Below are 27368 nucleotides of genomic sequence, written 5' to 3'. Positions count from 1 at the left end.
ACTCACACCACAACTAGACTTTGGAATTCCCTACCAACAAATCTAAATAGGCATTAGCAATGCAATAGGTCTCGCATTGACAAGAGTTTAAGCTATTGGCAATGTAATAGCTTAAACTCTCGCAAATGCGAGACCTATTGCATCAGTAGCGCCCATATGGTGCTTTCACATTCATGAAGGCCACACCCCTTTCTTTAGACAAGCCACATCTAAAGAAAGGGCCGTGGTCGACAGCAAAGTGAAACCGCTGCATGGGGGCTTTGACCAAAAAAAGCTCCTGTTTGTCAATTTGACAAACAGATGTTTTTTTTTTTTTGGTAAAAGCGTCCATGCTGCGCTTTCACTTTAATGTTGGCCGCACACCTTTCTTTAGACGCAGCTTGTCTAAAGAAGGGCAAGTGGCCTTCATGAATGTGAAAGTGACGCATGGGCGGTAGTAAATAAAAATAAGAAGTAAATAAATAAATAAATAAGTGCAAAGCTATACTTAAAGCGGGCCGCACCACTAAAATAAAAAAATTAAAAAATCACATGTGCACCTGCCAATAGTACATAAAATAAAAGAGGGTGGCGTGCTGCGAGTTAGTAAGTGGAATAGGGCCAAATCATTTAATAAAATAGTGCTCACAGCCAAGATAAAGCAGATCATGTAACAACACAAGTAAAAGGTCCAGTCGTTATGAGAGGTAACAAATGCAGAGAAGGCGGGACTAACAAGCCTAATAATGAATCGCAAGAAAGCGTTTAGAAAAGACAAAGACACAAGCCAATTACAAAAATGGGCAGAGTGTCAAGTCCATACTCCAGTACTGCATGCCTCACGACAGCGCATGCACCGCCCAGTCTCGAACTAAAAATAGAACAATGTGAGTTGAAAGACAGAGAGCAAGAGGGATATGAGTGAAAGAAAGTGAGAGAGCACGACAGGTTTAGAAAACAGGGAGCTGTTGACAAACAACACACATATGAAAGAAAGAGAACAAGAGAGAGATGAAAAAGTTTCTGGCTTGAGGAAAAAGTCACCTGGGACACAAAAGCAGACAGAGCAGTGAAAAACACGAAGTGTGGATGAGGTAAAATTGTGCGAACAAAACAAAGAAAAAGTGAAAGATAGAAAGGGACAGAGAAAGAAATAAAGCAAAGGAGTCAAAGGGGTGAGGGAAAGAGAAACTGTGAAAGGCAAGCAAGACAATGGGAGAGGAGCAATTGCAATTGAGGAAATACACGGCTAAGGAAGTCTTAGACATAGGGACCGTCAGACTGAAAGTGAGGAAATGGGGAGAAAAGAAAACAGACCAAGAAGGCAAGGAAAACAATGCAACGAAGCTGCACAAGGAGAAATGTGAATTGTAAATATTGAAGAGTGAGCAAAAGAGACAGAGCAACAGAGTAAGAAATAAATATATAAAAATAAAACAAGAGGGTGAAGAAAAAAGAGTAAAAAAATAAGGGTCTGCAAGAGTGAAAAACAGAGACTCAGAGAAAGAAAGAATTCATCAATATGTGAGAGAGATTAGGAGGTATGAGCAAGTGATAGATGGAGGTAGGTTTGAGACAGAAATAGAAAAGTGAGTGACAGACACAAAGGGAATGTGAAAGAGAGAGAAATGGTGACCTGAAAAAAGAGATAGAGAAAACAAAAAGGAAGCATGCTGGTTGCTGAGTGAAAATGGATGTAAGAGAAAGAATAAGAAAGAAAGTGAGAGAGAGTGAGAGACCAAGAGATGTAGAAGACGAAGATGGAAAGAAGATACACATAATACATCACAGCTGTGAGACAAAGCAAGATAGTGGAAAACAGAAATGCCCATAAGGCAGAAATTTTAAAAAAGCAAAGAGAAAGCTGTACAAATGGAAACGGAGAAAGAAGAAAATCAGAGGAGTCAAGAGTGAGGAAAATGAGGTTGGCAAGCTGCACACAGGAGTTGTGAGGGATTTGTGAGAAAACATAAAATGAAAATGAAGAAACGTATCATAGAGAGAGGAGAAACTCAGAAGGAAAGGGAGACAGATGTAAATAGAGAGCAAGAAAGAGACAACCTAAGAGTTATGAGATGTGGTATTTTTCAGGATTGAAGATAGTGGCTCAACCCAGCAGCTACTTTCGGGATTGGAAAAATGAGGCCTTCTATGAAAAGTTTCATAAGACATCCCTCTCCCTTGCATGGATCCAGTTCTAACTTACTTCAGGCGAACCAGTACCATATGGTATGAAAACATCAATGTCAAAAGATACAGACAAGAAATGGACAGAGGACTACGAAAATTTAATATTTATTTCACTTGCCAGCCTGGTCGTTTCCCTTCCTAGGAACCAGTGGGATTCTGGGACAACAATGTGTGTGTCAATGTTTGACTTTGACCTCAGGGCACAATTCTTTGGCTGGTCCTACTGCCTTCAATGCTTTGTTGTTGTTGCACGTTTAACAAATTATATCATATTGAAAGCACGTTCATTTACCGGATCTGGCATTAACGTACTTAAGGGCCCTAGCTATGCAAACAGTCCACTCTTAATTGCAGCTTGAGGGACTCAGATAAGCCACCACAAGGCAGAGATGTTTGTTTTTCGCACGAAGAAAACCAGACGTGTGTTGCTCAATTCAAGTATTAAAGTGATACACTTAAACAGTACTTTCTGGAAGATGCCGTCTTCTTGGTTCAGTTCAAATAAACCAACTGGACGAACGCACCTGAAAATAATGCTTTGTAAAATGTTTGCAAAAATTATGTTATGGTGACTTGAGGTCTTATGGTGACCCTAGTACTGATTGCTGCCTATTGAAATCTAGTACAGTTGTGACTGAAATCCGCCCTTGCCCTTTAAGCAAGGCATCTCATATCATACGTGCAAGCCCCGTGAGATGTGGCAGTGTGAATTCAAACTGCTTCGTCATAAAAGCATCCAAAACACAGGCTTCAGGTGACCAAACGATGCAAAAGTCGGGAAAGTGAAAGCGCGCATGACACACTGAATGCAAAAATCGGGAAAGTGAAAGTGCGCATGGAACACTGGGTGTAAGGAAACCATGTCCTAGCTGCAGTAGGGTAAAACTCATTAAAGTAAATAGTGCATACTGACTAAATAAGACGTACAGTGTAACATCAGAAGTAAAAGGGCCAGTCGTCATGGGAGGTTTCAAATGAAGACAAGGTACTAAGGAGGGACTAACAAGGTGATGAAGGAATCAGAAGTCAGCATTTAAGAAGTACAACAAGACACGGCAATTAAAAATATGGGCAGAGAGTGGGCGGAGCTTCACATCCTTAACTCAATACTACATGCCCCGCAGAGCAGCGCATGCGAGCTGTCCAAGCTCAACCTTAAATAAGAAATCAATCTGTTAAACTTCAGAAAAGGTCTGAAGACTTGGCTTTTTAGAGGGTGAGTCCAAGCTAATCTTATATGAATTCCATAGTTCTGAAGGTAGCGTCTAGACACCTCCGGGCATACGTAGCACTCTATTAAAGCCTAATTTCATTTCAAGAGGCTCTCCTGATCCTGATGGCATTTTAACTGCAGGTACCACTGAAGGGCAGCTATCTGCCATCTAGCATATGCCAGCAACAGGATACATGAGGCCAAGCAGATCCAGACCCCGCAGAACTGGGATAAGAGCTAGTCAGAAAACTTTGAATCGTTTCCTGAATATCCACAATCCGGTGGAGAATGAAAGACGTTCCTGCAGGTCCTGTCCAGAACCAGCCAGCCAAAGTTGAAAATACATTGCCTCCTCTCCACTGCAATGAAGCATCCACAGCCACCAGTACTTTTGTAAAAATGGGTGGAGGGGGCATGGCCAACCATCATGACCAAGAGGACGTGACTCCGATCGCCTAAGCTCAGAGCCCTGTGGAATTTGGTCCACCCGGCAAGTGAAACACCGCGAAAATCCTAGAGTGGGGCGCGCCGTGACAAGAGGACATGAAAAAGACTGCCAAGTAGCTGAAGGAGAGCTTTTAAGGGTCTGATACGAGCCGGCCTGCGGCACGGAGAAAGACTCAAAATGGCAGTGTTACCGGCCAGGTGTTCATCGACTCGGCGGAGCCGCCTCCCCTGGACCACGGACAAACTCACTGAGATGGACCCAGCATGCAGCATAGCCCCCCCGGGGTCGAAATAATGGATGGCGAGGCGGAGAGGAGGCTAGATTCGACTCTCAGTGAGATGGGCAGACACCCTATCGCTCCACAGGGACATGTCGGAGGAAGGGCCAACGAGCAGCCCAACACCCAGGTGGGAGCGTGCCAATAAAGCAGCGGAGGATGGGAAGCTCCTGGGTAATATCCCTCCTCTACAACCTGGGCCCCAGCGGGGAAACGAAGGCACTAGAGGCATCCCTCATGAGGTATACCAAAGATGCCTGACTTTAAAATAGCGCCAGACAGGTCCAAAATACCTTGTGAGACCCCCAACCTGTGGCTGATTCTATAGAGAGAAAGGACTTGCCCAAGAGGCGTGTGCCCTGCAAAAGGGAATGTGACTGCCTGCTTGCAAAGAGCAAGCAAGCAAATAGCTGGGGATCTCTTAAATGTACTTACCTAAGCCAAAGCAAGTAGCTACCTGAGGCCTCATCGAGGCAGAGGCCCCGAGCTGACGGAGAGTAGCCCACCATGCCCCAGATTAGACTGACCTAGTCTAATGCACAAACTCTTTGGGGGACTGCACTGCATTGACCGAGGCCTGTGGCCACCGAAAAAGACTCAAACTAACAGAGTCTCCAGCTATTTTGCTCCAACTGAGCCCAGGGTGGAGAAAGAAGGGGAAGCTTACGTGGCAGCGGGATGGCGCTCACCTGGGAAGATCTGCTGGCGACACTGAGGGTGTTCAAGAGGGAACTCAGAGAAGACATCAAGGCCAACATCGGCGCCTCGTTCAACGCATTCAGGGCAGAGATGTGAACGAAACTAGTGGGGCTTCAAGCAGACGTAGACTCGTTCGGTTCCTGCACCGTGGACTCCACCATGGTAAAATGCGAAGCTTTAGAAAACCGCTCCAGCTGACACAATATAAGAGCGAGGGGCCTGAAAGAAGGAAGCAAAGGGACAGACCTGGAAACGTTCATGGTGGGTCTCTTCTCCAGTGTCCTGGGAGACGACTGTCCAGAGGTGCAGCTGGAACGAGTACACAGGGTGGGCCCACGGCTGCAAGGGGAAAATAGATGCCCAAGAGACATTCTGGCCAAATTGAGCTCCTTTAAAACTAAGGTACTGGTCCTCCGGAAAGTCAGGAGCAGCGATATGGTAAACTTTCAGGGTGCAAAGTGCTCATTCTTCCAAGATGTGACCCAAGCCAAACTGGCATGCAGGCAACAGTTCAGTCCGATTACAGTGGCACTAAGGGATCACCAGATTAAATACCGATGGACTTACCCTTTTGGCATAGCCTTTCCCTTTGGCAACAAAAAACACCACTTTATGGAGGTGGAGGGGGTGGCGGCCCTGATCGGCCTCGAGAAAACACCACAGCAGCAGGCATCAACCTCAGGGAGAGAACCCGTGGAGCAGGCGACGGAGCAGTGCTCATCGGGCCCCTGACAGACGCCCAAGAGGGGTGGCAAGACGACGAAGCATTGACAAGTGTTGGAACTCCAACCCAGTACTGTGGTGATTGGCTCCCTCTAACCTGCTGTTCAAGGAAAGATACCACCCTGAGAGAGAGGCCACATAGTGAAAGAGTCTCCTTGTACCTGAGATCCTAGGGTATAAGACAAAATAGAGGGGAGTATCTCTATTTCCTCAGACTGAGATACAAGTTTGTTTTTTCTCTCTTTGTCCTCGGCTCATTCTGTCTCAAAGGAATAACTGTTCTAGAAAACTAGTGTCCAAATATACATGCAAGCGGGGGTCTAGGAGCGGGAATGAACACGCCCATTGAGTCACCAAGAATGAAGCTTTTCTATCGCTTTGGGGACTTCTCAACTAAAAGTTATTGCTTATGTTTTGTTTAATTGTTTTCACTGTGGTACCTAGAATGTGGCATATTTGACTGGATGGCTGGGGGTGTTAGGGGTGGATTAGGGATCGGGGGACTTTTGACCGGACCGAATCAATAGAATGCTTGCATTAACAAAGGTGCTACACATCACTATTTAAATAGTAGTTAATTGTTTTTCATGGAATGCAAGGGGTCTCAACTCCCCTAACAAGAGGCAACGTTTGTGGAAATTCCTATGGGACCATCATGTCCGTATAGTAGCATTACAAGAAACCCACCTAGGGAAAGGGGAAGACCTCCGCCTGAAACACAAAAGCTACCCACTAATTTTCCGCACTTTGAACACTACTAAACAGAACTGCGTCGCCCTCCTATTTCACTCCTCGATTCACTTTCAGCCTCACAACACCAAAACTGACAAAGCTGGGAGGTTCCTTATGGTCAGAGGGATATTGATGGGACGACCATGTACCATAGCCACGGTCTATGGTCCCAATGCCGGTCAGTCGAAATTTCTCCTCACATTTTTATCTCCTCTGGAGGGCTTTGCCACGAGGGACATAATCTTATTGGGAGATTTTAATCTCATATGGGACACTACAGTAGACACTACCCACCCACAGCGGACAACTGGGGGAGTCTTTAGTAAGTCTCTCAAATCCTCTTTACAATGCAGGGGACTGATCGATACAAGGAGGGCCCTCAATCCCTCAACACAAGATTACTCCTTGTTCTCTCACTCCCACAGATCTTACTCTAGGATTAACCATATCTTCACCAGCCAAGCACTCCAGCAGACGATCTTGAGTGCTCAAATACACCAGATATTTCTCTTGGATCATGCCCCACTAGAAATCCTGATCAACTGGCCGGCACACACTCTAAACTTGCTAGGTGGTATTTTCCCCAAATTCTTAGCAGAGATAGGCTTCTCTGTGATGACTTGAGGAAGTCGATTAAAGACTTCTTCGCTATCAACGACCCCACAGACCCCTCTCACTTGAATAATTGGGGCACCTTTAAGGCAGTAAGAAGGGGGAAATGCACCACGCTAGCTATCACTTTGAAAAAGCGACAGACAGAGGAATGGCTCTCATTAGAGGGGGAGTTGCGAGATGAGGAAAGGGCGCACAAGGACACCCCGTCCATACAAACTCTACGGAAAGTAACTGCACTGAAAGGAAAACTCCAGGCAATATATACCAATGGGTCAGGAAAAAAACTTTATGAGCCTCCAGTCCCGGGGCTATCATGGGACAACTTAGAGTGAAACAAGAAAAAGAATGCGTTAAACAAATAGTCGACGACAAGGTCACCACACACCTTAGCGAGGGAGGGAAAGCAAGGGCCTTCCGTGATTTTTACTGCTCACTCTATGCAGCAGATCTCTTCATAGAACAGGACCAAGCTCATTACCTGGACTCACTAAGCTCCCACAGGTCTCCCCTGCCAATAATGATGACCTTAGCACACTTATTACGAGGGAAGAAGTCCAGAAGGCAATAGACAGCCTCAAACTCCTGAAAGCCCCAGGGCCTCAAGGACTGAATGCCCAATTCTACAGAACATCTGCAGCTGAGCTAACTCCCCATCTGCGAGATCTCTTTAACTAAATAGCAACTACCCAACAAGTATCTCCATCCATGGGGGAAGAGTTAATCACTAAAATCCCCAAGGCAGGGAAAGATCCCCAATTATGTGCCTCATACAGGCCCATAGCACTAGTGAATCTGGCCGCCAAACTATACTCCAAGATATTGGCCAGCAGACTAGTAGATATTTTACCTACACTAATTCACCCCGACCAATCGGGTTTTATCAAGGGATGCCAGACCCAAGATAACTTAGGCAGGACAATGCACCTAATTGATAAAGTTTAGAAGAAACGTATCCCAGTGGCCCTTTTATCATTAGATGCAGAGAAGGCCTTCAACCAGGTCGATATGCCCTTCTTAATGTGCACCCTACGCCGCTTCGGGTTTGGTGAGGCCTTCCTGGGAATGTTGAAAGCTAACTACCCCTCCCATAGATCCCGAGTTCTAGTAAATGAAGTTGCCTCAGACTTTTTCGATCTATCACGAGTCACAAGGCAGGGCTGTCCCCTATCTCCCATGCTCTTCGCTCTCTGTATCGAACAACTCACAGTGCGGATATGATCTAATCCAGAGATCAGTGGCATCAGATCTGGACCAAATGAACACAAAATTTCACTCTTCGTGGATGATGTATTGCTACCCATCACTGACCCTAGTGCTTCCCTGCCGGCTATACATGTCAAACTTAATCATTTTGAATGAGTAGCGGGGTTTAAAGTTAATCTTTCCAAATCCTTCTTACTTAACCTGACAATGCCCCAAGAAATGATGGCAGCGATCGAGGAAACTTCGCCGTTCCGATGTCCACGCAAAGAAATTACCTACCTGGACCTTACAATTACCCCCAAACTTACACATCTCTCTATAAGGCTAATTTCCCCCCCTTGCTGCGACAGCTCAAAACCGATTTTAAAAAATGGAGCTCCGGATATATAACATGGAAAGGCCGAATAAACGCAATAAAGATGAATGTCGTACCCCGCCTTCTCTATCTCTCTCAAGGCCTTGAATCAGTGTATATTCCACAAAATTGTATTTAAGTGATCTCAACACGAAAATGTTATTATGCATGACTTACTTTTACCTTCAATGTACCACTGTTGTTCCTTTTATATAACTAATATACACAATATGCTCACTTGAGCGTCTAAGTCTTTCTTCCCTGTCCTTCTAACTATTTGCACGCTGTTTACATTCTACTCTTTTCAAACGTGTGCATGTCGTTGTGCATCATCTGACTAGACCTTCCCCATCTTCATTTCTGTGTGCGCCGAGGTCGTCACTAGAGCCTGATTCATGCTGGCATCTAGTTTGAATTGAATCGTCCATCTTCAGCTGACTGCTTCATCCCACTCGTAAGCCGCGCCTCTTTCCCTCCCCACGCTGCTTTGACTCCGAGCACCATCGAGTTAGCTTTCAGCCTTATACCTGCCGTGCTGCCCTGACTCCAAAAGTCTTCGGATAGGGTGTAGAGACGGTCTAGTTGATGCACGGCACGTCGGCGGACGTGACGTGCAGGCGGCCAGGATTGGCTGCGGATGTAGGGGGCGTGGCAGAGCGCGGAGAGCGCGAAACCACAGCGGGAGCAGCGGCGCCGGAGCAGAGGCTCGGCGCTCTTTGGGTGTGAGACACATATAATCAATAAAGAAGTAATTACCCCAGCCAGGCTTCAGAGTCATCCTTAGTGTATGCCTGCATCTTCACAGTGGCGACGAGGGTGGGATTGAAGACCCCCCAGCAAGGCAGGACCACTGACTCAGCCCCAGGCGACAAGCAAGCACCAGAAGCTTTGGGACCACCCCACAAGGTACAGAGGAGCAGGACCACCTGGTGCAGGATAACAGGTACCCCAAAGAGTGCGGCAGAGCCCGGCACACCGGAGGGTGTGGCGCAGAGGAAGGAAAAAAAAAAAGGGAGGACAAGCCCTGGCAACCAAGAAATAAGGCAGGAGAAGGGCACCGACCCACGCAGCGAACAGCAGACCCAGTGAACACGCGCTGGAGGGTTCACAAGGAGCCGAGGGGGCCGACACGGACAGTCCCCGAACCCCAGCAAGTGGAGAAGAACAAGACGACACACCAGGGGGTCCCCGCAGCCAAGTAAGAACACTACCCGCAGTGAAGAGCGAGAAGATGAGCGCGCAAGCAGGTTACGCGATGGCTCCGGTACAGTTCCTACCTCGCCCAGGAGAACCCCTCATGAAGTGGGAGGACTGGAGAGAATACATCGACAATTTCATAGGTGTACTAGAAGATGAGAATGAGGAAGTGTTCAAACCCCGGAGGAAGAAACGCATTTTGCTACTGAACTTAGGCCCAGAAGGTCTCCGGATTTACAAGAGCTTGGTCCCGAAACAGAGAGCATCCACAGACGACGATGTATACGCACATGCGCTCGAAGACCTCAATGAACACTTCAGACCGGCGGTGTGCGTGTCGGTGGATAGGTTTAATTTCCAACAGAGGAAGCAGAGGCAAGGAGAAACAGTGGAGGAGTACGTGGCGGCGCTGAAACGGCTGGCAGCCACGTGCAGGTACGCCAACTGGGAAGAGGAATTCATCAAGGACCAGGTGGTGATGCATACCACGTGCACGAATGTGCAGGACAAGCTATGGGCTAGTGGAGACACCACACTGAAGGAGGTGTTGGTCATCGTGAAAAGAGCGGAATTAGCACGTCGATGTGCTGAAGTGACGAAAAAAGATATGGCGTCCAGCACAATGGTGAACAAAGTAGATGACGAGAGGCCTCGCAGAGAGTATCAAAACAGGAAACCAACGGAAAGAGAGCCCAACAAGTGGCAAAGCAGCACGAGCACGTCAAGTAAACAAGCAGGTAGCAACAGGAAGTCATGCTACAGGTGTGGGAGCTGGTCGCACGAGGCGCACGATCGGAAGTGCCCCGCGTTCCGCGCCAAGTGCGCATTCTGCGGAATAATCGGCCACTACGAGAAAGTTTGCAGAAAGAAGGCCTCCAAGAGCATGGTGAGATGTGTGGGTCAAGGCAACGACGATCCGGACGATGATTCAGAGCCAGAAGAAGTCACTGTGATTTACATTGAGGACCAGGTACTAAGCACGGAGGGCAAAGTCCTAGACAGAGAAGGTAGACGCACGATGAAACCGGTTTTGGAGATGGCTATAGGCGGTGTCAAGATCAACGTGGTGGCAGATACTGGATCACCCTTCACCATCATCCAGAGAGCAGTATGGGAGGAGAAATTTGCACCACGTCTCGGCCCAGAGCTAGAAAAGCTAGACATCCGCCCAGTCACGTACAACGGAGATCGCATTCCCATGGCGGGATTCAGACCCTTGACCTTCGAATTCCGAGGCCGGTCGGCACACTGTAAACTCTATGTATTGGAGAGAGGGCCGTCGGTCTTGGGTTGGCTGGATCAAGGCGACCTAGGAATCAAGCTGGACCCGGGTGGCAAGGAGCAAATACTTCTGACGGACCAGGTGGCAGGGCCGAGTCTGGACAAATGGAGGAGCGAATATCCCAAGGTATTCGGGGGCACAGTAGGGAAGCTGGAAAAATTCGCCCACAAGATCATCCTGAAGGAGGACGCTGTCCCGGTGGCCCACAAGGCTAGGAATGTCCCGTTGGCAGTGAGAGACGCTGTAAGAGCAGAACTCCAAGACCTGGAAAAAAAGGGGATCATAGAACCCATCACGTGCGCCGAGTGGCTGGCGCCCCTGGTAGTGGTTAAGAAACCCAACGGAAGGGTCCGGTTGTGCGTTGACCTGAGAGAACTGAATAAAAACATTGTGGTGGAAAGATTCCCCTTGCCCAGGATAGAGGAGATGCTGGCCAGCACCAGGGGGATTAAGTGGTACTCAACCATAGACTTGACCTCTGCATACCATCAAATAGCTCTGCATCCGGACAGCCGCAAACTAACATCTTTCATCACCCCGTTTGGGTGCTATCAATTCCGCAGGATGCCATTCGGCTTAGCTTCAGCAGCGGCGGTGTTCCAGAAGATGATGCACCAATTATTCAAGGACATTAAGGAAGTCCAATACTTCCAAGATGACATCTTGGTGATGGGCAGAGACATACCAGACCACGACAGGAAGTTGGCAGAAGTTTTGAAGATCCTAGAAGGGAAAGGACTCACGGCCGAACGGTCCAAATGCAGAATAGGGATGAACTCGGTAACCTACCTGGGGCATGAGATAGGAGCGCAAGGTGTAACTCCCAAAGCAGATAATGTCAGAGCGATTTGTGAGGCACCATCCCCCACCACCAAGGAAGAGGTCAGGTCATTCCTGGGGATGGCAGAGTATTACGGAAAATTTGTGCAGCACTTTGCCTCAAAGACTCATTACATGAGACAGCTAACGAAAGAGAACACGGAATTCAAGTGGTCAGAAGACACACAAAGGGAATTCGAGATCATCAAAAAGGAAGTGGCTGGAGCTATACCCCTTCAAGGGTTCGACCCTCAAGGTAAAACCGTCCTCACCACAGATGCCAGCGACAAGGGACTGGGTGCAGTCCTCATGCAAGACCGAGGGCAAGGACAGTTGGAAACGATCTGCTTCGCCTCGCGCACACTGAGTGAGACAGAAAGGAAATACAGTGTGATAGAAAAGGAGATGCTGGCGGTGGTGTGGGCCACCACGCGCTTTCGACAATTCCTGTGGGGCACCAGATTTCAATTACGGACCGACCACAAACCGCTACTGAGAGTGCTGACATCGAGTGGCCATGCAGAGGCAACGCCCCGGATATCGAAGATGTCGCTAAAACTCCTAGAGTTTAGGTATGATGTGGAACACATACCAGGCAGCAAAAACAAGGTAGCAGACTACCTGAGCCGAGCGGCGGCCATGGAACCGAGCGAAGAAGACAAGTCAGGCACAGAAGAATGGGTGGCACTAATGGAGGATCATGAAAAGGTTATCAGCCTTCAAGAGTGGACACAAGCGTATGCAGAGGACCAGACGTTAGAAGAGGTGAAAACTTACATCACCCAAGGATGGCCGGATAAGAGACGGGTCCGGAGAGAACTTAACCCCTACTTTGAAGTGAGGGAGGAACTCTCCCTGGACAATCAAGGAACATTTGTATATAGAGGAGAGAAAGTCGTCCCTCCATCGAACATCATACCCAGACTGTTGGATATGTTGCACGAAGGGCACCTGGGCATTGGGAAGCTCAAACTGAGGTCCAAGCAGAACTATTGGTGGCCGGGAATGGACATAAGAGCGGAACGACATGTGAGAGAATGTGTGAGGTGCCAAGGCGCAGACAAGACACTCAAACCCCTGCGTCCAGCATTGGGTGCATTCGAAACACCAAGGAACCCCTGGGAAGAGTTGTCCGTCGACATCTTAGGCCCCGTCCTAGACACCCAAGGGGTCCAGAAGTACGTGTGTGTCCTTGTTGACAGGTTCTCGAAATGGCCAGAGGTCAAGATAGAGGAAGCCATGGACACGGAAACAATAGTGAAATTCCTGGCAGACACTTTTGTGAGGGAAGGCATACCCAAGTCTATCCTCAGTGATAATGGGCCCCAGTTCCGATCGGAAAAGTGGGACAACTTCATGGAAAGGAACGGCATCCAGGCGAAGCATACATCAATATACCACCCAGCAGGAAACGGCCAAGTAGAACGCTTCAATAGGGTGGTGATGGGGTCGATCCAAGCAGCCATCTCGGACAACAAAGACTGGGAGAAGGACATATGGCACATGTTATGGGCATACAGGATCACTCCCACAAGTACGGGATACAGCCCCTTCCAGCTGCTGCGCGGCCGAGAACCATTCACTCAGGACAACCGGGTATGGAAGGAAAAGACGGTAGTAAGTGAATGGTCTCCTGCTGTGGTGCGGGCCAACATTGAGAAAGCCAAGGCAGTATACACAAGACATTATAATGCCCGGAGGAACGTGCGAGACACAGAGCTTAAGGAAGGAGAATGGGTGAGAGTGAAGCTGCCCACTCTGCAAAGAAAAGGAGAGAGCAAATACAGCAAGCCCTTGCAGGTGAAGGAAATTAAGGGAAGAGCGGCCAGGCTGAGTGACGGCAACATATGGTCACAAGACCGCATGGCCAGATGTAATAAGATCCTGGTTTGGGACTGTGAAAGGGCAGGTGGAGAATCAGAAGAATGTGAGAGTGAGAAGCAAGTACATCAGGAGAACGAGATCACATTGAGAGAAGGAGAGCAACGACAGGGAGAAGCAAGGAACAGCGAGCAGGAGATAAGAGCCGAGGAGAACGGTGATGACAGGAACAGGCAAGGTGAAGAAGAGAACAACACCACCCCAGTAAGACGGACACGGAGTGGCAGAGCGGTGGTGAGGCCCACGAGGTTCAGAGACTATGATTTGAGCGACGGACTGTAAGTGCAATGTTTGTGTGGAAAAAAGGGAGATATGTAGAGACGGTCTAGTTGATGCACGGCACGTCGGCGGACGTGACGTGCAGGCGGCCAGGATTGGCTGCGGATGTAGGGGGCGTGGCAGAGCGCGGAGAGCGCGAAACCACAGCGGGAGCAGCGGCGCCGGAGCAGAGGCTCGGCGCTCTTTGGGTGTGAGACACATATAATCAATAAAGAAGTAATTACCCCAGCCAGGCTTCAGAGTCATCCTTAGTGTATGCCTGCATCTTCACATAGGGTCCGCGCTTTTGACCGCGTTGACCAGAACCACGGTCTCGCGCTCCCCAAGTCGTGCAAAATAGCTTTCAGCCTTAAACCTGCCGCTCTGTCCTGACTCCGGCAGACTTCGGATGAGGTCCGCGCTTTTGACCGCGCTGACCATAATCACGGTCTCGCGCTCCCGGTATGACTGCAATATCGCGAGCTCAATCCTGAGCCGCGTTGAGGCTTGAGTTTCACTCGGATTCTCTCACTGACACATCCTACCCAACCTTGCGGCCGGGGGCCACCTCTTGTCACCCCAATTTCATGAGCCTGATTTACCTTCTGGATGCTCGGGTCATACATTGGGGCACCATGCGGACTCGTTCACCAGTTTTTATTCCCATTGGGTTACACTAATTCCCAAACCGAGCACTTGCTCTCTCATGATTTCTGTGTTGCCGGTTTCCTTAATTATTCCAGACCGGAGCTTCCATTCCATTCAAACCACTCCGGTGTTTGCGATTTTCATCTGGCGTCCCTATTTTCCTGTCAGGCTCAATACCCCCCTGTATGCCACTGGGACAACCCTCCACCCTTGGGGGACATTTTTACCAACAGGCTTGTATTTACCCATTGCCTGCCATTCAGCAACCTGCGCACACAGTGTTCGCTACAGGCTTCAGCAGCCTTGCTTACCAAGCTAGCTTCCTTGCTTCCCAGGTATTTACGCCCAGCTGCATCTGTCTCACCACAGATCGATGCAGTAAAACGTGGACCTTCTCTGTACCACCCTCCAGGGACCTCCCATCGCCACCTCCTCAGAGCCCCCTGACTAGTAAGTTGTCTTCCCTTCCAACCCTCCAGTGCTGCCTTTGCCTTATCAGCGTACGTACTTACCTTCTCTTGCTTTAGGCAGAGGTGTTCCAGGTTTTACCTGGATTGTTCCAGGACCCTCCTCTAACACGATTGGGATTTCTGTCACAATACATTGCATACATCGCCGTGGTTCCTCCTTGGGCATTGCACTTTTTTGTACATATCACCTTCTCTGAGCCTAGTCATGCGGTATTCTTCCTTTGCTTTGATTTGTACGCTGCGATCTGAACTTGTCCTAACCTTCCCTCTTGGGCTCATCCATAACTCTCATTCCTTAATTCCTTATCCCTTCTTCTTTCTGACCCCACTTAGTCCACCATTGAGGGTGTATATTTTTACCTATAGCACTGCTATAAGAAATAAGAGTAACCTGGTCCTGATGATGGTCTGACTACTTCAACAGGCCGAAACACCATTGACTTTTACAGCAAATATTTCAGTGCTATTACTAAAGGATACCCAGCTTGATTTCCTTTGTATATATTAGCATTTATTGTTTGGGTATCCTGACTATGTAAATCTCACCATCATTTGTGTTTTTTTGTTGCGCCCCTTCCTGTTGCTGTGCATACTTCCTCATGTGTCACTTGCGCCGTCACCATTTTTCACGAGCACTTGTGCAGAGTATCCCACAGGTTACATGCCATTTAATGTAACGCAGTGCTACCCTTACATATGTTTTAATATGTAAATTTTAAATATGACAAATATATGTATTTTCTAAACTCAATCCTATGTTTTCAAATTGTTCTTTTGTCTCCCTGGATTCTCCTTCCTCTCCCAGTAATTTATTGTGCTGCTTGAAATTAACCTTCAACCAACACCCATAGAGACATTGTTGTTTGTTACAGATGTTCGCCCTAGGCTCTACAGGATTTATGGGCTACCTCCTTTAGTCTGATACTGCACAAAATGTATTTGGCAGGGGCAAAGATCCCTCTTATCCCAGCGATTATGTACTAGGCACGCCTGGAGGGAGGTCTCCTCGATTTCCTCCTGTATTATAGAGCCGCACAACATTGGGTCTTGGCCAAGTGGTCCCTTAAAGCCTCAGATAGACATTGGCTACATATGAATAGGCAGATAGCAGGAAGAACTATTTGGGACCCACCTTGGAAACCAAAACAAGATAGACCTAACAATGTCTATCTGAGCACCCCCACAGCCACAACCCTAAGGGTGTGGGATAGCGTAACCAAGGCATTGCCCCTAACGACCTTTCCATGCCCCCACACCCCATTCATTTTAACCCTGCCTTCCCTCCCGTGCTACCAGAAGGTCCCTTTGATAATTGGAGGGAGGGTGGTTGCCTCATGTTATCTGAACTCTTCAAGCTAGGAGAACTACGCTCCTTCGCAGATTGTGCTGCTCTTTTTAATCCCGCGCCTACAGAAGAATACCACTATTTCCATTTAAAACACTGGGTGCAACAACCCCAGGAGTGGCTGGCCGCAACCAGGGGCTTGCTCGCAATAGAGAGGTTTGTCCAAACCGTCAACAAGACTAAGGGCTGCATATCCTTTCTGTACTCCCTCCTTCTAACGGTGGGTCCACATCAAGTTCCGCGCCACAGAGGGTTCTGGGATGCCAAGCTACACACCCCCATTGTAGAGACACAGTGGAGCTCCCTATACAAAGTCATTGCTAAATATAACTGTTTCATGTTCTTGAGAGAAGCCAATTACAAAATCATGTATGAATGGTATCTACACCCCCAGAAACTACATACTATTTTCCCAAACACTTCCGATAGATGCTGGCTGGGCTGTGGGCTTTTGGGAGATCTCCGCCATATTTGGTGGGACTGACCTTCCATTCAACCCTTCTGGAAAGAAATTCTTTGCCAAATCAAACAGATTCTGGGGTACCCATTCCCTGCTTCCCTCGAACACACACTTTTGGGGGTGCGTGATCCCAGTCTGAAGTACCAACCACAGGGGGACTGCTCTATCATGTAGCTATGTCTGAGGTGGCCAAAATGTCAATAGCATCCGCCTGGACGAAACCAGAGGCCCTCTCTCTTACCCAATGGCATGCCCGTTTCTGGCAAACTCTAGCCCTCGACCGGACGACAGATAGTAATGAAGATTCCAGCAGGAGCTATGATTACATTTGGAGTCCCTAGGTGGGTTAATTGTCGGAGGGGTTACCTCTATTTGCCTGCGGGCCTAGGTTGTGGGCCCTCCACCTCCTTCAGATATAACAAATTTGGCCCCAGTCTTGAATTCCCAGGAAGTCGAAGCATCTAGGCCTTTTACTGACTCTTCCGAGGGCGACCCCAGTCTCCCCCGAGCTTGGAGCGGTGGACCCCTTGGGTCCTCTGGACTCCGGATTACGCCTGCCCTACACTCACCTCAGCCATGTTAGGGTCATATACATGGGGTACCAAGGAAATGTTTAGTTGTTTTGTGATATGTTTAATCTGTTAGCTCCTGAGGGAACAGCACAGAAGCAACATGAGACATGTAAACTATGCATGTAAGGCACTGTAATGATCGAACGTCTGTGCCTAGGTAAGGCGAATAGTCATGCTGAGAACTTGTGGAAAAGCTGTGTGTTGTCTTTAGATAACTGATCTTGGCATGCGAACTATGTTCGGCCGAGCTACAAATGTTGTGTATTTGTGTAAAAACCAATAAAAAGTTTTTGACAAAAAAATAGGTGGAGCAGTCAGTACTCCGAACAATAGAATAATACTGTACGCCCACTATAAACCTTAGGTAACATTCAGGCAGTATCATAGAACTTTGTTCTGGTTGAGTGTTAAATACCTTAAAAATTCCCTTCACCGCCAGATTAAAGGTATGCCTTAAATGCATGACAATATTGGAACTGAACATCTTATTTTTTAAATGGGTGTCTTCTGTCACTAGCAGCAAAAGCTAGAACCCCGCCTTTGATTCCCTACCTAAGCCCTTAGCAAACGTAATATTGCACGTCTGCTCCGCAGAGCTATCTTTGCTAGCAAAAGAAAACAAGCATTTGCAATGCAATAGGTCTCGCATTAGGAAAGTTTGAGCTATTGGTATTGTAAATGACAAATATTTTATTTCTGTGTTGGTTTTGAAAATAGTGAAATTAATAGCTTTGTCATTTACAATGCCAATAGTTTTAACTTTCGCAAATGTGACATTGTATTTACATGACTTAGATGTATTGATATTACAAATAACAATGGCTTTTATTCTTTTAAATAATTAATACTTAAATAAAAGTTATTGTAATTTATAATGGCAATAGCTTAAACTTTTGTAAATAACTCTTGGGAAGATTATGTTAATTGTATTTTATTGTGACGAAAATCCAAGAACAGAAGTGAAATATTAACATTTTTTTGGTGACATTTGTAATAAAGCTTGAAACATTGAGAGAACATATTTGAACCAGTTGTTGAATTGAATTGTTGCACAGAGTGATGCTGTGGCATTCAGTGGTGCTGAGCGATTCTGTGGCGTTTAGTGGTGCTGAGTGATGCTGTGGTGTTAAGTGGTGCCAAGTGATGCTGTGGCGTTGAGTGGTGCTGTTGCGTTGAGTGGTGCTGAGTGATGCTGTACCATTGAGTTATGCTGTGGTGCTGAGTGATGCTGTGGTGCCGAGTGATGCTGCGGTGCTGAGTGATGTTGTGGTACTGGGGCGTTGAGTGGTACTGAGGCGTTGAGTGGTGCTGGGGCATTGAGTGGTGCTGTGGCATGGAGTGCTGCTGTGGCGTGGAGTGATGCTGTGGCGTGAAGTGATGCTGTGGCGTGGAGTGATGCCGTGGAGTGATGCCGTGGCGTGGAGTGATGCCGTGGCGTGGAGTGATGCCATGGAGTGGTGATGTTGCATGGAGTGGTGCTGTGGCGTGGTGCTGAGGCGTTGAGTAATGCTGTTGCGTTCAGTGGTGCTGTGGCGTTCAGTGGTGCTGTGGCATTCAGTGGTTCTGTGGCATTCAGTGGTGCTGTGGCGTTTAGTGGTGCTGTGGCGTTCAGTGGAGGGATCCGTGAGTGGAAGGATGGATCCGTGAGTGGATGTATGTATGTATGGATGGATGGATCTGTGAGTGGATGGATGGATCAGTGAGTGGATGGATGGATCAGTGAGTGGATGGATGGATCAGTGAGTGGATGGATGGATCCGTGAGTGGATGGATGGATCCGTGAGTGGATGGATGGATCCGTGAGTGGATGGATGAATGGATGGATGGATGGATCAGTGAGGGGATAGATGGATCCGTCAGTGGGGATTAGTGAGTGGATGGATGGATCAGTGAGGGGATAGATGGATCCGTCAGTGGATGGAATGTTGAATGGATGAATGGATCTATCAGTGAGTGGATGGATGATGAATGGATAAGTGAGTGGATGGATGAGTGGACGGATGGATGGATGGACGGGGGGAATGAGCAGGAGCAAGATGATCAGAACACCAGAAACTGCATCCACTTGAAATAAATGGTGTCCCGTCCGAAAATGTAGTAAGTAATAATGTGAAGGGAGTTGGAATATTGGCAGAGGCAGCGGATAGGTCTAAAAGTATGAGGACCGCCGCCCCCCCTTGATCTAGGATTGCCCTGATCTCATCAGTCGCCTTTATCAGGGCAGTTTCTGTACCGTGACCCTGCCTAAACCCAAATTGGGTGTCGTCTAGGAGGTGATGTTGATTAATGTATTCAGAGAGCTGATAGTTCATGAGTGTTTCAAATATCTTGGCAGGGAACGGGAGGCAAGCTATGGGTCTGTAGTTGCATGGTTCAGAGGGGTCAAGGGAAGGTTTTTTTAAAAGAGGTTTAATAACTGATTTTTCCCAGACTTCTGGGTAGGAACCTGTGAGAAACATGGATTTGCAGATGTCAGTGAGTGGAGGCGTGATAACCTCAGTTAGGAGTTTAAGTATGGAAGGTAGACAAGGGTCTAGGGCAGACCCTGACCTGATGGAGACAATAAATTTATGAATCTGTTCCACAGGGACTGTGTAAAAATTGGAAAAGGTAGGGCTGGAGGGAGTAGGAGAGGGGTTAGGGTCGGAAGCATCGGGGTGGGTTTGAGAGGAAAAAGCTGAATATATAGTGGTGACCTTGGTGGCAAAGAATATGGCTAAAAAATTGCAGAGTTCTTGGGATGCCTCGATAGAAGGACCTGTCGGGGGATTGGAAAGGGTGTTGACTACTTGGAACAACTTCTTAGTGGAGTTCTGGGCAGACTCAATTTGGGATAGGAAGAAGGTGCTCTTGTGGGTAACAATGGATCGCTTATATATAGCTAGTGCGTCCTTATAGGTTTGTTTGTCCTGAGGTTTGTAGTGTTTACGCCAATGTCTCTCAAGGTTCCTGCAGTACTGTCTCTGGAGTCTAAGGCCCTCTGTGAACCATGGCGCAGACGGAGTGGTTCGATTAGGAAAGATGGATTTGATCGGAGCTACCGAGTTGAGAGCATCCTGAAGCCAGTCCTGGTACATGTTGGATACTAAGCTAGGATTGGAGCAAGCCTCGTAAAGAGAGGTAGTGAGGGTATGGGTAAGTAGAGGGATATCTATGTTTTTCCAAGCTCTAGTGCTCTTGGAAGTGTGGGCTTTAGATTGAGGCGGATTAGGGTTGTGGGCCTTCGTAGTAAAAATAACTGCGGCATGGTGTGACCATACCAGGGGGAGGACCGTGAGCAGCGTAATATCGGGGTTGTTAGTAAACAGCCCATCGAGGGTGTGGCCTGCTTGGTGAGTGGAAACTGATACTAACTGGTGGAGTCCAACCACTTGAAGGTCAGCGATGAGTTGGATAGTGTCCTTGTCACTAGGAGATTCAAGATGAAAATTAAAATCTCCTAGTATAGTGTAGTCGGAAGGTCCCACCAGAGGCTCAATCAGTTCATCCAGGGCTGAGAGGAAACGTTTGCGAGGACCTGGGGGGCGGTATAGGAGGGTGCCTTTGAAGACTTGATTGTTATTGAGGGCGATGGAATAAGTGAGGGCCTCAAAATCAGAGCGATGAATAGATTCTATTTTCGTAGGGTATAGGGCTTTATGAATAATAGCTAGCCCGCCACCCTTGCCTGTGGGTCTGTCCTGTCTTATCACACAGAAAACATCCGGTATCGCCTAGCAGAAGTCCGGACCGGAAGAGGCATCGTCCCAGGTCTCTGTGATAAACAGGATGTCAAGATCTTGGCTGGAGATAAACTCCATGATTTCCAAGTTATGTGTGGGGAGGGAGCGGGCATTAATGAGCGCCGAGCGATAGAGGGACCGGAGAGTAGGAGGGGGGTTGTAGGTAGAGGGAAGGGGAGGAGGAAGTATGAAAGTGCAAGAGGGACATGGGACTGGTACGGATGTGAGGTTGATAGAAAGGGGCAGATGCCGACAGTGAGGTCTAGTGGCACGTGAGTTGATTTCCTTTAGCTGCGATGAGGAATAGCATAAAGAGGTACCGTTGGAATGGGAGCAATAAGACCAGGGGGAGAGGCCCTGGGCCCGGTCCAGGCGCGGACGGGCGCAGACGGGCTTGCCTGGGCGCGCCCGCTGCACGCTTCCGCTGAGCGTTAGAGGGGCATAAGGTTTTTATGCCGGTGGAGGCGAGCGGCTAGACTGCTAACCTCTGTGGAAACAGGAAGTGGAGTAGCGCACTTCCTGCTGTGGCGATCTATCCCTCCACAACAAACTGAAGACTCAGTGGTGGAACAGGGAACACGCCAGGACAACAGCAGAAAGGTAAATTCTTACTCAAAATACAATTGTGACATAGAGATTAAGTGCAGAAAATAAAGGTGATTTAAAAACCCTAGGAGCCCTTTAGAAATGAGCCTCCGTCGGCGTTTTATTTAAAACAAAGCTTTTGACGGCATGAGCAACGCTAATGCAGGACCTGTGGCTGGTCATGAAGTTTTCAATGCGTGCTTTTAGCATAAACGTGTCCCGAAAGAATCCGGACTTACACTGCCATGGCACCAAAAAGGACACAGACCAACATCCGCCCTCCTCCCAAGTCAAGTAAAGGCATCGGCATTACAATTCAGTATTAAATACCAACTATGCACAACAGACCAATCTTCTGGAAGAATTCTCGCTTTTGCTGGAAGGTGTCCAGTTGTTCGTTGTAGAGGCTGTTGTCATCATCCCTTTCGTCTTCACTCAGCTGATTTACCTGAGAGAAAAATTACAGTGAGATCCTCACACTTCACGCTGCCCTCCACAAGCAGTACCACCTCCCCATATTGACTAATTGGGGAGGCTGACGATTGGCCAATACAACAGCCAAGGAAAGGAATACTCGACCTCCCCACATCAGATCCATTCCTAACCTGCTCACTTTCAGGAACGCCTTAAAAACCTGGCTTTTCCCTAAGTAATTGCCATCAGGGTTTCTGCCCTTCTTCCACAGTGCTAGCGCCCTGACCTCTTCGGGTAATTGCTGTGCTCCATAAAACTAGTCAACATAACACCAAAGAACACATAAACGTTTCAGTGTGTCTAGATGGCTGGTGCTCCGAAAGTCAGATTGAAGGCACATGAGGGACCTGTGTGGAGTGTGGTAATTTTGGGGGACATGTAATTGATGTGGTGGCAGAGGCTGTGAGGCACCAGCATATAGCTGTCAGTGTAAAGTATGTGTGTGTGTGTCTAGAGGAGAAATGTGGGTGGGGGAAATCTGTGTGTATCTTCCTGTGGTTTTGTGTGTATTTGTGTGAAGAGTGTAGCTGTGCATCCCATGGCTGTCCAGCCAATCAACGGATCTGTTTACATGAAGGTTCAATGTGTATGTGTAGTTTGCGTGTAGGGCTATAAGTATGTGTGTGTACTGAAGTTGAGTGGCATTGTGGCCCCCGCAGCTCTGCATGTTTGGGCATAAACCTTTGCCTGTTGGTGGGTTTGTGTATAGGGGATCTATAAGTAAATCTGTGAGGGTGAATTCGGATGTATATTTACGTCTGTTTGGATGAAACATGGATGTGAAGGGACTTTGGGGCCTTATTTAGAATTTGTTGGACAGGGTACTCCATCACAAAAGTGACGAAGTATGACAGAGTACTCCATCACAAAAGCAATAGAGTACCTTGGCCTCTAAACCCTTGGTATGCCTGCTCAATTATTAATCTGGCGGACCATCAGTTTTAAAATGAATTGTAAACCTTATTCTTAAGGAGTAGATGTCTTTGGGGCATCAGACCACCTTCCCTATTTAGAGCAGACAGTGTGTGGTATTTTTTTTCTGTCCATAACAAACAGAAAATAAACTCCCACCCACACCCTGGGGAAAAACTCCCAGGCTGTGGGGGGTGATTTGTCTTTTGTTTCTGAAAAATTAAAAACGAATGCCGTAAGGCCGTCAAAAACATGGCGGATGCACACCAAACTTTTTCGCCACTGACTCCTGTGATGGCACAAAGATCACTGTAGGTATGATTGCTTCTCTGAAGGCACAGAGATCACCGCACGGGCAATGCGGTTCTCTTCATCAAGGTGCCCATCAGAGTCAATCTTAGAAAAACCAAAAGGTACAACCCTGCTGTTTACGGCTCCCAACACTCGTCTAGTCACTAAGTCCCAGAGTAGAGGAATGCCTTGTTACTCCACTCTTACAGAACATCTTCTCATCCATGCTGAGAGAATTGAAATCTTTTTCTTCTTTCAGAAAGCCACTTGAGACCTGATTTAGAGTTTGATAAACAGGGTATTTGGTTATGGCAGCAGTTCTTTTCAAGGTATTGAGATGACCGCAGGTCTGGCAGACATCTCCAAATGTGGTGGTCGGGTAACTCTGAGAATGCAGATGGCGACTACTCTGTCCACCCACCTCTGAATCAGTCCCTTAAATTGCTTTACTTCCAATTTCTTGGCAGTGACAGTCAGAGGTCAATAGTGCCTGGAGCGGGGGCTAGTCTATAAAGCTGTACTCTATGCTCACATTTATCCCTTTATTCAGCTAAAGACCCCTCCATTTAGTGAAAGTAAAAGTACTTACAGGCTTTGGAGCGGTGGGTTGAGTCATTGGACTGGTTTTCTTCTGGCTGGCTCGTGACTGTTTTTGGGGGTTGAGTGGCTTTGGTCCAGTAGGTTCCACTGGGGCAGGGGGTGGCGCAGGGACTGGAGGTGTCGAGCCATGAGGAGGAGCCCTGGGGGGTTCAGGAGCCCGCGGCAGCTCTTGTTGCTTTTGCGGTTTCTCCTGCTGCTTCAGTTGTTGCTGCTGCTGTTGCATCTGCTGTTGCTGCTGTTGTTGCGAAAGCACGCTTGCTTGAAGTGTCATCTGCTGAGCCTAGACGGCAAAAAGCACCACTCTTACCTGTGACACCAGTTTTCCACCATGAAAGTTCGAATTACGCTAATATGCTGCTGAACTATTTATTTTATTTTTCGTATTTAACTGGACCAAGAATATTTGAATCCTGCAATGCTATATATTAAACTGAATGATGCGTAAATGCAGACCGGAGTACAAGCACACAGCTCTGTAAAATACTGAGACAGTGATACACAGCACATGCTACACTTATTTTCGTATTTACACTCGGAGGCACAGGAATATAAAATGATTAGCCCAGAACCACACCATTTTTGGTCACGTGCCAAAGTCAGGATTGGAAGTCGTTTCCCTAGGTTTCCTTGGAAGCAAATTTAGCACTAGACACTCCTGACAGCCATCAACAAATTCTAAAGCAGTGTATTTATCGCTGGAAGGCCCTACACTGGAAAATATTTGTATGCCTGCTACAGCAAGAAGATCATGTCTGTACTTCACAGGAGCCTCAACTCGCCAAGACATTGGAAACCTACTCAGTGATGAATCTGTGAAGTTTCAGGCTGTCATTCATACTCGCTTGTTAGTTGCCATCTCTGGGACGGACACAGTTGGCCAAGAGTCACCTGCATTCCTGCCCATGTATTTAGGCACGTCAGCAGTATGTCCCTAAAGAAGCTCCCGCCTTTCATACAGAACTTCCTGCAGAAGTGCATACATACATAAAGTTATGTTATGTTGGAATACTCACAGAGTGGAAGTGCCCCTGTCCCTATATAGGCTCAATTTCATAATTTTTCTGAGATGACAACTACATACATTTAGTGAAAATCACCCGAGCTACTACTATAGTATTGTTATTGTTGCATAGTGACCACATCAGGCAAAATTATATTATTGTCCACCATATGAAAGGTTATGAATAGTGTTCACCTCAATTCATCAGGCATGGTTTCCAGCAGTAATATAAAAAGGTTTTTGCAATGTGGAATGCCTTCATGTGGGTTGTACATAACAGCCATAGCTGCACTGCCCCGTCACTAATATTATTACTAGAAAATCTCCTCAACGCCCCTTAAAAAATCACTCAAATATCATATTTTCAAATATTTTGAAAGTGCAACCATTTTCTCCAGATATCAGTTTTTGAGTTCTGAAAATACGCACATTTTCTCCTTGAATGTATGCTTTTCGATTGTGGTAAACATATCATTTCAATCAAGCAAGAGATTCTAATTTCGTAGGCTGGGCTACACACAGGAAAGCTACATATAGGCAACTGGAGAGCTACCAGTAGCTCACAAGCTACTAGTTGGAGAAGCCAAGCAATATCCTTCAGGGACGGTTCCACCGTTATGGTGGTGGCGCGTCACCCCCTGTTGAAAGCCAGCAGAGGCAAGGACATATAAAATGATAATAAAAGGTTTTTATTATCATTTTATTTTGCGTCCTGCCAGCCGAGGGAGATGCGGGGACAGCCACAGTGACGCTGCAGCACCAGGGAGGAGGGGAGAGTGGTGGGCACTGCTATATGCGCATGATGGTTTGGCCAGCCCCAGATGGCCGGCTAAACCATCATGCGCACGTAGCCTTTCCCCTCCTAGTTGTGTTGTACAGCTGGGAGGAGAAACCAACACAGGCTACCTCTCTATGTCTGAGTGCCGAACCAAGGCGCTCAGACCAATCCCAGTGCTGCTCACATGCTGGAAATAGCATTCCCAGCATGTGAGCAGCGCTGGGTTTTGTAGCATGGAGCCTGCGCAGTGTGCATCAAGTTCCTGACATGGGCGCGAGGATCGGGAGGATGGCGGCGGCAGTTGGAGCAGGTAAGCGTAGTTTTATTATTTTTTGACTTTGTTATGTTCCCCCCGCTCCTCGCCCCACCGCTTCACAGTACCAGTGGCCGCTCATTGATATCCTTACAGACCTTTTGCACCTCACTCCTCCACCCACCATTTTTCAGATAGTTCTTCTTTTAGTTTCTTATTCTCTCCATCTTCCACTTTCTCCCCATTGGCATGCTCATTCTTATCAATTGCTGTGGTGCTGCTCACCAGAAGGAGGGCCTGCTGGTTGATGAAGGTCTGCTGCTCAGCTGCTGCCCTCGAAGAGGCTGCGGCAGATGGGGCCTGTTGAGGCGGCTGCATCATCATGGGCTGTGGTTGCTGCATCAGCATGGGCTGGACCTGTGGCATCATCATAGGCTGTTGCTGTGGCATCATCATAGGCTGTTGCTGTGGCATCATCATTGCTGCAGGATGGAGAAAGAAAAAGGTCATTTGCTGCACATCCCTACCAACAATTCTCTCATTCCAAAGGTATTGTAGCGTTCAGTGGGTCCCTGCATTGAAAGTAGTGCGGATGCTGTCTCTCCAATGCTTAGACAACATGACTATGAGGTTTCTAACCATTTTAGCACCGATTCCCAGGTGGAACACGAAGATCCTCATCACAAGTGGCCCGTGTCAGATACAATAATTATATCATCTGATAATATCGCCTCTTCCGACTCTCCTCTATGTAACAGTTGCATTTCTTGTTTACATCGAATGATTGTTGAGATACAATAGTCCTCACCCCTTCTCCAATGGCAAGAATTAAACAACTCCAAGCCAGAACCCTCTCTTCAGATGTGAATGCCACTGCACTGAGAAAAGTATTCTTATTTTTGCATAAAGTACAGCCTCTTACATGTTTTGGAATTAGCGTAGAAGGTGAATTTGGAACTTTGCTAATAATAGAACAAGAAATGTGCAGCCATCGATGAGGGGAGAAAGACAACCTAAATATTAAAACTGATGTTCGGTCTGCTGGGGAACTGCACAATGGGAACAACAAGAGTTGACAATCTGGTAAAGTTGAAGCAGTGATCTTAAGAAATATGTCCTTCCAGTGGCCCTGTAAGTAATTAAATACAATCTCTACTAGTCACTGAACCATTAACATAATTTTGCAACTTACTAAATAGAAAAGTGTAAGCATTTTGTAAATATTTCTATACACATGGGTTAATTAAGGAGTGGTCTCTTGTAACCTTTTTAAACCCCAAATGTTTTTAATACCACAAGGCATGAATCCTACCTCCAGCTCATGTCGGAACCCCTTTTAATCATAAAAACCACCAAATACTGTTAGACAACGGGGGACGCGGATTCT

The 27368-nt window shown here is 47.4% G+C and overlaps 1 protein-coding gene across 2 annotated transcripts in view; it reads right to left on the bottom strand.

Moving 5' to 3' along the window:
- The window catches only part of MYO15B (myosin XVB), an 810836-nt gene that overhangs the window by 430188 nt on the left and 353280 nt on the right, over window positions 1-27368 (bottom strand). For both annotated transcript variants that reach the window (XM_078654532.1, XM_078654533.1), the window contains 3 exons: window positions 26267-26463; window positions 23940-24230; window positions 22022-22121 (listed from right to left, as the gene is read on the bottom strand). In XM_078654532.1, coding sequence (XP_078510658.1) covers window positions 22022-22121; window positions 23940-24230; window positions 26267-26463 — 588 coding nt within the window. The remainder of the gene's footprint in view (window positions 1-22021; window positions 22122-23939; window positions 24231-26266; window positions 26464-27368) is intronic.

Source organism: Lissotriton helveticus, chromosome 7 (assembly GCF_964261635.1).
Source record: "Lissotriton helveticus chromosome 7, aLisHel1.1, whole genome shotgun sequence".
In the NCBI taxonomy this organism is placed as follows: Eukaryota; Metazoa; Chordata; class Amphibia; order Caudata; family Salamandridae; genus Lissotriton; species Lissotriton helveticus.
Note: the sequence above shows the minus strand (reverse complement) of the source record. Positions and strands in the feature narration are given on the sequence as shown.